This window comes from Catharus ustulatus, chromosome Z (assembly GCF_009819885.2).
Source record: "Catharus ustulatus isolate bCatUst1 chromosome Z, bCatUst1.pri.v2, whole genome shotgun sequence".
In the NCBI taxonomy this organism is placed as follows: Eukaryota; Metazoa; Chordata; class Aves; order Passeriformes; family Turdidae; genus Catharus; species Catharus ustulatus.
The window spans coordinates 21,669,279-21,680,188 of record NC_046262.2 but is presented as its reverse complement, the minus strand read 5'-3'; the positions used below and the strand labels follow the sequence as shown (position 1 = coordinate 21,680,188).

At 39.2% G+C, this 10,910-nt stretch overlaps 1 protein-coding gene across 1 annotated transcript in view; it reads left to right on the top strand.

Annotated features, from left to right (window-relative positions):
• Positions 1–3,813: 3,813 nt before the first annotated feature.
• The window catches only part of LOC117011008 (interleukin-31 receptor subunit alpha-like), a 34,465-nt gene continuing 27,368 nt past the window's right edge, over positions 3,814–10,910 (top strand). The window contains exons 1-4 of the mRNA XM_033086213.1: positions 3,814–3,856; positions 4,105–4,155; positions 6,569–6,680; positions 9,890–10,056. Coding sequence (XP_032942104.1) covers positions 3,814–3,856; positions 4,105–4,155; positions 6,569–6,680; positions 9,890–10,056 — 373 coding nt within the window. The remainder of the gene's footprint in view (positions 3,857–4,104; positions 4,156–6,568; positions 6,681–9,889; positions 10,057–10,910) is intronic.

Here is a 10,910-nt window from a genome sequence, read left to right as displayed (position 1 = left end):
ATAGGAAGAGCACAGACAAGCTTTTGTCAAATTCTCTTTAGTTCCACATAACATATCCCAAAATAACTCCCCGCAGCAGTTGCATGGCCTAGGTAAACCAAACAGGATGGTAGGGAAGAAGACCTATATTCTTTGTCATCCACTTGTGCTTTAAAAGCACTTACAAACATTTAATAAAGTAATAAATGTGATGGAGAAAGTAAAGGATGATCCTTGTTTCTCCTCTAGGCTGCACAGGAAAATATAATGAACATAAATGGAAGCAGATTCTTACACTGTATTTTCAGAGCAGTCAGAGATTACTAAAACTGATAAATAAGATGTACTCCAGGGTGATCTAGCAGAAATAAAGATCTTCTTTGCAAGTCAAATCCCAATACTTAAGACTCTGGTTCTAAATAACCATACTTAAGTCTCTGGTTCTGCACAGAGCTCACTCACCATGTAAATGAACTCTGTTTTCAAACCACTAGTCTGAGCTAGCACAGTGATAATTTTCTCCCATTGTTCCACAAACAAGCCTGTTGCACTGTCTGATGCTGTAGTAAAGTGAAGTTACCAGTCTTATCTAATCATATCACCTTGACTCTCATAAATATCCTAGCTGGTTCACTAAGCAAAACCCTGCACCACATCACTGTCAATGATGTGGTGCTGGTGAGGCCACAGATCTAGGCTAGTATAAGCAGAATTTAGTCTACGTTTGTCTTAAACTTTCTTTTTGTTTCTTCAAAGGGATCTTCACCCCAATATATAAGTCTCTGGGATCTTTTTGCATTGTTGGGTGTCTAGTCTATTCAGGCACATTTCATCTCTAATTGGAAGTTTTTTAAATCTCCAGGGCAGATCTCTCATTGACACTTTCTGATGGCCTCTGTGTAGCTGATGTGTTAGGGTATTTGAATTGTTTGAAGGGTAAGCTGTTTCATAACATAACTTGAAGTCAGAATGGATGAAAGTGCTTGTGGTGGAGACTCTTCCAAACACAACAAATTTCCCCATGGGCTGTAGTTGGGGGCTGAGAGGAAATTTTTCTTTCCCCAAAGATCAGATGAGATTTGCTCATTTAATTCAGATATTCATGTATTTCTCTGGGAAAAAAGCCAATCTGTAAAAATCTGTCCGATATTTACAGACCTGGAGGTCTGCTTATTGGAAGCAGAGTTATATGAGATATAACTTGTAAAAATTGTGTGATTCTGCTTTAGACCCATAGAGGAAAGATACATGATTTCAGCATGTACTACTAAGCAGCAAAAACTGAATTTGAAATTGCTGCAATACTGAATTTGCTACAACATGCCTGAAAGGGATCACCTCTAGTCTGGGAACTGTTTATCAAAGAAACAGCAAGCTAAATCACATGCTGATTCAACCAGGAGTCAATGAAGACCTCACCAGTTTGTACTTCATAAAAAGGTAAGTCATCAAATAGAAATGCAGTATGCCTTTCCTGATGTCTGCATCCTGCATTCTGCTTCTGCTGCGCACCAGGACCTGAGTGTGCTTCAACAAAATTGCTGCTTACACATCACCCAAACTGTCTTGGGACATGTTTAAAACTCCCAAAAAACAAGATTTCAGAACCTTTCTGGTTCATTAGCATTCATGGGCATGGCTGACCTGCAAAAAATGCAGAACTCCAAAGTTCATGGCCCTACCAGTCCTCCTGTGATGTGCTACAGGACCTGTAGCTCCACAGGAGCAGAGCAGGACGAAGGGGCCAGTGGCATTTTTCTGCCTGTCTTCAGAGATTGTTTTCCCTTTGAAGAGCAAGCGTTAACAGATAATACTGGGGAAGGGAACAGAGAAGGTTATGGGATTAATGTTAATTTAGATTGTCTAATCCAGTGTAAATGGAAAGGTTCATTCATATCAAGACTACTTTTTGGGGGAATCAGAAGCCTGCCGTGGCCTTTACTGCAGATCCTATATAAGGAAATGACAGGGAAAAGCTCATGGAAAACCTCACCTAAAGTTATGCATAAACCTAGGCTGGAAAAAAACATCTAAGCCAAAATGAAGTAAATCTGGAAGTATCCTACAGTCATTCTGCACTGTTAAACATATCACAGAAGGTGGCATAATTTATCCTCATCTGAATTAACAGGAAAACCTCAGGCATTCACCACTCTGACAGAAGTTCATAGTGGTGAAAAAGCTGAAATATTAAACATTTGAAAAAGTGGTTCCATGCAAAATTTACCTCAAATATGATAGTTTAACTTTTGTTATACATCAAAAGGTTACTGTAGTAACTTGATATCTAAGTTCTAGTAAAAAATTTAGCCTTACTCAAATGTGAAATTCCAGTTTTCAAGATTTTATCTCCTCTGTTATTTTGACTGGTAGTGTATTTTCTGTGCTTGTCAGAATTAACATTTTTTCTTAAAATGACAGTGGCATTTATAGTGAGATCTTACAAAGATGATATGGACTTGTTTCATTGGGTTTATTTCTCTCCAGTATGCTCTGTCCTAATTCTGTGGACACTAAATCCAGTCCTGTTCTTGCATTGAATTGCTTATATGGTTTTCATTTAAGATAGATTGTTTTGAATGTGATTATGCTAAGCGCATCAAAACAATACATTTAGCTGTTAAAGTTTTCTCCATCTTTTGACTTCTACACTATTCTGAGTCTCTAGCTCTTCAACACAACTGTCAAAATTTGTCACATGTGACTTGCATTTTTGCTTTATCAGTTTCTCCTTATGATCATCATTTGACCCTATCCGCTTGGCTATTCCTCGTTGGAAACATTGTCAAGGCCAATTTTTGGATTTTTCAGATATCTGGGGTTTTGATCCTGCATGTATCTGATACCCCTCAGCATTTTGGAGCTTACTCCCAAGGCCTATGAATTCATCACTAGGAAACCCCCTGTAGCACTCAGAATTCCTTGATCACTTGTCTTTCATGACTGTGCCCTTCAGAAAATCTGATAAGACATGGTTGCTGCAATAGTCACCCACTCCTACTGTAGACCATGATGAGAAGCATACCTTCCTCTTTAGGAAGGTGATTAATTTTAAACAGATTTTTTTTCTGTTCAATACTCAACCTGAAATATACCATGGTTGCCAAGATAAGTTAATAATTTGCCTATCTCCAGGTAGGTCTGGATCCAATCTCTGATAGCAGCTGTCTAAGCCCAGAAGGGAAATTTCCCACAGCAGCAAAATTTTCTGAAAATTTCCCTTTACTGCTGTAACAGTAACAGCTGTTGTGTCTCTGCTGGCTTCTGTGTTCAGAATCTTCTCTGACTTAATGGTGTAGAGCAAACTTCTGAGTTACCGCTATGGTGATTTTTGTCTGTATTAGGGCCCCAGTGTAGCTACCAACAGTGTAGACCCTTTGCTGCAGGGAAATTACACTGAAAGTTGAAAGAAGTCAGGGTCTTCTGCTGATATTATTTCTACAGTATTTAAGAGTTCATACAACACCTTGACTTCCTTTTTACTGATATGAATTTGCAGTGACAGTTAGGGCTGTCAAAGGAGTTTGAAGTACCTGTAAGCTTAATTCAGTTTGCACTGCTGATACTGCAGACTCAAGAATCTCACTGTGAGTGCTTACAAAAGCCAGGGTGGAGAGTTTCTGTTTTCCAGAAAGGTTCTTAGAATTTTGTCAGTGTAATTAATAACACAGAACTCAAGTGTTCTTTCCATTGTCGTTAATAAACTTATTACTTGAGTTCAGCCAGTAGCAGTTTAGGTGCTAGAATGAATAGGAAGTTTGAAGAGGAAGTGTGTAAAATAGACTGAAGACAGCGTAATGTTGATGGTAATCACTATGCTTCTTTACAGAGAAGATGAAGAACTCTCTGCTGGCAGCTATCTTTTTACTTGTTAGAGGTGAGTTTTCATATACTGCACAGCTTACTGCTGCTTATGAACAGTAAAAATCCTTAATGCTACTCAAGGATGAGGCCACAGGAACAAAATCATGACAGAATTAAATCCTGTGAGCAAGAGAAGCAGCCACCAGCAACATTTTAACATTTTTCCTATTTTTTTCATGTTCTTTGCCTTGACCAACAATTGCTTTCTTTCTCCCTTTGTTGTATGTGTTTAATTTTCCCGTTACTTTTTGCGCTCCCCAGATTCCTGCCGCGGCACGGACCGGGACTCTGCGTTCTGCCGGCAGCTCCCAGGTGGGTGGAACGCGGTGCTTAGCGCTGCTGAGCCGGGCACCGCCGGCAAACATCGTCCCAAAAGCACGGCCGCCCTTCCCGGAGGGCGAACTGGGCCGGGCAGCGGGGCAGCTGTGCCTGGTGTGTCCCGGCAGGGCCGGGATAGCCGCGGGCGGAGCTCGCCCGGCCATCCCAAATCGCCGCCACTCCCAAAGACCCGCCGGTGTTTGCGTGCGACGGGCATCTCTGCTTCCCGTTCAACCGGAAAATTACTGATGGTGGCGAGAAGGAGCAGTGCAACACATGTTGACAGAGAGTAGTACAGAGCAGTGGGTGGTCATCTGATGTACTTTGTGCAGGATTTATTGTAGGCAGGAACATCCTGATTGCTAACAGGCTCAGCAGAGATGACAGGTTCTTGAGTACACAGTGACATTGGGAATGACATCTGCAGGATGTTCTTTTGAAATTAGCCATGGATAATTGTCTAGTCCTCGCAGTCAACCTGCCAGACCAAGCTCCACTAAATCATTAGTGAGAAAACCAGATGCTCAGGAAGAAGAACAGAAAGTTCTAGAGTAAAAAACAATTAAATGTGGGTGGTGTGGGGTTTGGTTTGTTGGTTGGTTTGGGGTTTTTTTTAGTGGAGAAACTGAACTGTGTTTTCTTTAGAACAAAGAATTTTTTTTCTTTCTTTGCATAGCTCTTGGAACACAGGTGTGATGTAGCTCTAGTACTATGCTAGGTCTGGGAAGAATTAATAGTATACATATTAAGGTGGAGCAGTACAGTAAAACAAAGAAAGCACTAAGATAAAAATGAATGTGCATGTGGATACTAATATCCACAAACAAGGCAAGTGAAAATAAGTAAACAAATATTCATCTGGAGAAAGTAATGCAGAACTTAAGTATATTGGGAGTGAGAGGATGCATTGGGGTGTTAGTTGAGCTAATACACTATTTCCACACATGAAATCTACTATTTTTTCTTTGTCTGCTCTAATACCACAGTCTTGTAGAGAAAGACAGGGATTTTGTAAAACTTTAAACATGAGGAACATCATAACCCCTGCTCCTTTGTAAGCAGAGATAGGTCTGCAACATGGTGTACAGCATGTGGATCTGAGTTAATGGAACTCTTAGTTCAAATAATTTGAGGAGCAGTGTATTACCAATTTATTGACATGAAGTATTACAGCAGTTCCAAAAAGGTTTTGTTTTCAGGTGTTTCTTCAAAACAACAATGAACACTAAATAAGTGTAAGGTTTAACTCAGAGTAGAAGAATGCAATATCTATTGCTGTTTTCCCTGCTGTTGACAGACACCATGTTCATGGGTGAGGAGGCCAAGATGTGGTTTGGTTGACAGACTAGAAAAGCAAAGAATTCTGTAACATCTTCCTGAAAGGAACCTGTACACATCTGAACTGATGCATCATAACTTCACTAGTAAAGCACTCTTCATTTAGTATGAGAAAAGAAGTGTCATAAGGTGAGGGTATTAAAGTCACCTTTTTCCCCAGAAGACCTTTTAACTTGAGGATGCATTTGCCATTTCTATGATGAAAGGAATGCCAAGAATTCTTTGTAACTCAGAAGAAGAAATGAGGAAAAGAGAACTGATCTTGTAACTCATAACCTGGGTTATGAGATACCATAACTATGCTACAACGCCAGCTCCAAACATATTCATATTTACTTATCATATAACAAAACCTTTCTTATTCGAGGTTGATAAGCCTACTGGCAACTTGATAAACCTAACAGATATGGAGGATGTGTGACTCTACTCATCAGGAAAAATTAATCTTAAGCATCCCTATGCCTGTTGAGATCCTTGCCCACATTTCTGAGCAGCAACAAAAAAAAATCTGAGTCCTTTTAGAAAGTCCTTTTGGTGGTACTTTGAGATACCATGACTGATTCTTCTGAACTAGTGTTTCAGACAGTAAAAAACAAAGCAAAAGAACAACAGTCATATTTTATCATAAGAATTTCTGATAAGAGATTTTTGTAATGCTGACATAAACTTAACTGCTAAAGATAAAGAACAAGTTCCTTTAACAATGTCATCAGTGTTTACTTTCACATCAACTGAAAAAAGGGTATGTTCAGTTGCAAAAAGAAAAAGCCTCATATTTATCTTAAAAAAATTAATAACAAGTAATTGGATACAAAAACTTATGCTCCCCCTGTTTTATAATAAGTTCTTTATAAAGCTGGCAATATAAAAGTAATATTATTTTTATCAAGCAATAGTGTGTAGTTCTGAACTTCAGCTAGATATTGATGGTTTTGAAGTTTTGAATTCTGGGGTCTAGTCGACCGCTTCTAGCTGGTTTGTATTTGGTGTCACTATCCATAGTCCCTTTGAGTGAGTTAATGGTTGCCTGTGATAGGTCTTTTCCAGAACACATGTTTTCATCTTCCAGATTGGGACAATGAATTGGTGTGTTACAAAGAATTAAGTGAGGATCTAACCTGTACCTGGCTACCACTACCTAGTGCTGCAAATACAGTTAATTACACTGTATACTTAAAATGGTAAGTCTGATAAACAATCTCAGAATACAAAAAGCTCTTATTGCTGTTAGACCCGATTCCCATCTGCCAGAGTTTTGCTCCAGTTTATTTCATCATGTTATAGGCTGTTACACAATGCTGGTCAATACCTTTCGTCAGTTCTCATCAATACCTATTGATTTGTAAGAGCTTGGTGAGAGAGTGGTAGGTTGCTTTTGGCTAGATATCACAAAACCTGTCCTATCCCTCCCCTTCTCCTGCCCTCAGCAGGGCAGAGAAAATATGACAAAGGGTCATGGGTAGAGATAAGGACAGGAAGAGATCTCTCAGCAATTACTGTCATGGGCAAAACAGACCTAACCTGGAATAATTATTTTAATTTATTAATATTCAAATCAGAGTAGAGTAATGAGAAATACAGCTAAAAACTGGAAACATCTTCCCTTTCTCTGCACCACCCCCCACCTCCCACCCCATGTTTTTCTTCTTACTGGGCTTAACTTTTCTCCTGAATTCTTTCCCTCCTCCACCTCAGCATTGTGTGGGGACAGGAAAAGGGATTGTGGTCAGTCCATCCCATGTTGTGTCTGTCACTTTTCTCTTCTGACTCTTCCTCCAGTCCAGCATGGGAATCCTCCCACAGGAAACAGTCCATCATGAACTCCCCCAACATGAATTCTTCCCACGGGGCTGCATTTCTTCATGAACTTCTCCAGTGTAGGTCTGTTCCATGGGGTGCCTGTCCTTTGAGAGCAGCCTGCTGCGGAGCAGGGGTTCACAGGGATTCACAGACCCTGCAAACCTGCTGCAGTGTGGGCTGCTCTCTGCTGCTCCACATTCTCATTCCTCTCTGCCAGCTGCTGCTGTGCAGCAGTTTCTCCCCTCTTTTAAATACATTATCCCAAAGGCACTACCACCATGGATGATGGACTCAGCCTTGGCCACAGTGGGTCTGTCCTGAAGTCAGCTAGAGCTGACTTTTGGGGAAAGTTTATTGCAGCTTCTCACAAAAACCACTCTGTAGCAGTCTGTCCCCTGCTCCCAAGACCTTGACATGCAAACCCAATACAAAGTCATTATACATCTTACCATGCCTCCACCACACTCTTTACGGCAGTATTGCCAAAGATCAGCTTATTCAATTACTTTGATTTACAGCTATTGAATTTTATTGACTATTCAACATAGATGCATTCAAAGAAAAAAAAAATTGTAACAAAACGCGCAAACATAAACACACACAAAGTTTTTGTTTTATGTATTATGTATTTTGCTATACCATGTACCCAAGGAGATGTCAGATGTGGCATACTTTCTGGTAATTCTGAATTATCAAGTAGCGATTTAATAGACGGAATGAACTTATATGATTGATTTTGAATGGATTACGTCAAATATGATGTCTTCAGTTGCTACTGCATTACAAAATTGAATTTCCCCATTTTATATCTAGCTATTTGGAGTCTCCCATGAGATTAGGGGCAGGTTCAGAAACAGAGACGTGAGATCAGAAGACATGATCTTTGCCATCAGAAGATATGATCTTTGCCATGAGACCGTATCATGTGGTGCATAGAATAAAACACTGCATACCGTTGGTAAATTCTGATATTCATTGCTGATTACTTTGCCACATAGCCACCCCTTGTCATTCAAAATGAGTTGTGGTTAGGATTATCTCCTAAAGCTAAGAAAATGTCACAACACTGGGAAATTCCCCAGTGTGGTCATTTTTATATTGCAGAGGAGCAAGGCAGCCACCTCAAGGCTGTCACCCCACCACTGTCAATATTTTTTCACTGGTCGTAGCAGCAGGCAATAAGCACCAAATTCCGCTGCATTTGCTGTCTTGACTCTTGGGACTTCAAGGAATCCCAATTCTTTTGGCAGAATCATCTACGAAACAGCTCTGTTTCTGAAGAGATGCTATCAGTAGAAACATTTTTAAGCTAGTTGCTCTTAAAGTCCTAAGCCAAAAACAGACTGTACTGTTCCCAGGCTGCAGAGCTGATGTCATGAACAGACAAAGCAGAAAAAAGAATGAAAGGGGATGTCAGTGGGGGCAGAGGGAGACAATTCCCTGGAAGAGGTGTTGATGTTTCCAAGTTTTCAAGACTTTAACCTTAATCTCCTAAACTTCCAGCCAGTGAGGCTGAAGACAAACTTCCTATCTCCTCATCTATTGAGTTAAAATGAAAGAAAATAATCCCACATATGAAAGGGCTTTTAACTTGCCTAGAAGAGGGTATCACCCCTTCCTGCATGTAACATCAGTTTGACGTTTTAATAGTTCCTTGTCCTTGCTCATTATGATTTAGATGTCAGGAAGAAAAAGATTAAAGATAAATACTCCCACAGAAAAGTTCCAACCGAGAATTCAAAATCATGCTTTGAAATTTTAATGGCTGATTCACAACTACCCTGAAGCAGAAGACAGGAAAACCTTCAAGTGGTTTTTCTCAGGTACTAAATATTGAATTGTGATGTGTGTAATTTAATACTTGAAATGCAATTAGTATGCTAATCTTTAAGAACACTAAACTTGCACAATTCTAACCTTGGAAAAACCTATCCTGTGTGTGTCAGAGACTAGATGAGACAGGGAAAAAAATAGGCAGCAAAGTTGTACGTAAGGCATTAAAAATGTTGGACTTCCTGTGCTGTGTATGTTACGCATACCAGGAGAAATCTACAGCACTGAGGACTCAGGTGGCATTTAAATATCTCTGTCAAACTCTGATGATTTGCAGGGACAGAAGTCAGAAAATACACATATAACTCATAAGAGGTTTTTCATAACTTTATGGTAATTTAGATTCATGTAACTGCGAAAGTTTGCTGTTCAAGAGGAATTTGGGTACCTCTGCAATACGAGGAAAGGCTTCATGAAGTAATGTCTAACCTAATTTTATACCTTCAAAATACTCTATATATCCCACTGTAAGTACAAAACATATGGATACTGTTGCATCATGCTATGCCTTAAAAATTTAAGGAATTCAACAGTTCACCACAGAACACAAGGATTTGCTAGGCTTACTGGGGTGCTGGAATTCATCTTGCTGTTTCAGGCTGCTCAAGATGAACCTTCAAGATTTCCCGAAGTGGAATTATGTGTAGAAATATCTGGAAAGTTATCAGTTGTTATAATTTTGCTTTCTTGGGCAGGGGAGGAAAGAATAACTATAATCCAACAAAATGTGTTTCATTCTGCTTTCTTTTCTCCGAAGGAACAAAATACGAAAACTTTTTCAACGAAACACATCATCACCATCCATCACAATAGAACGAAAGAATCTCTACATTGAGAGATTTGCATCCATTTGGATAGCAGTGAATTTTGCCCATCACACCTGTGCAAAAGGAAAGAATATCTCAGTTTTACCAAGCAAAGCAGGTACAGCATCTTCACAAGTTGTGTTACTGCAGTGCCTAGCTAAAGCTAAAGCTGTAAAGACTAATTTCAAATTTCCAAATTTCAGCTTCCAAAATACTCCTGTTGTTTTTACTGATTCAGAGAACTAAGATGCATTTTGACTTCCTCGAATTGAGTTAATAATAGAAATCTATCATCTTTTATGGGAGGAGGATTTTACTTTAAATACTTAACTGGATTTCTATTCTCTCTTTGTTGGTTTTCTGAATTTCTTTATATTGGTTTACAAAGAGCAGATTGACTCAGCACTGTGTATTTAAGGAATCCTTGATATAGGGCATTAGAATTTTGAGACAACTTTTCAAAATTCAGCTCTTTTCTAAGGCCACTTACGCATTACACAGCGCTACAAGAAAGACTAAAAAAGCAGCCCTATTTATTATACCCTTTTGTTTAAAGGTTCCCTACCTATCTAGTCATTGAACTAATGTGGATAGCTCTGCAAAACTTCACCTTCTCAGACTAATCATGGTCCAAGAAAAAATCAATGTTTCTCACTGCTGGGGGTTACTACCAGCACAACCCAAATTATCAATATAACATTTACTGAAGACTTTTGACCACATTGTATTTATTGGAGTGGGTTATGAAAGCATTATTGCACTTATTATTGCAATACAAAGATATTCTAAATATTTTTAATACAATTAATGATTACAGGTACACTTGACATTTTGATTTTGCCCTTCAGCCTCACTCAGAAAAAGATTGTTCCTGAAATTAGTAGACGCATTCACAAAAGAAAGGCAAGAGGAGCAATGGTGTTTTGTTGATACCATAAAAATGTAGTAATTACTCATTTCCAGGGTTTTTTG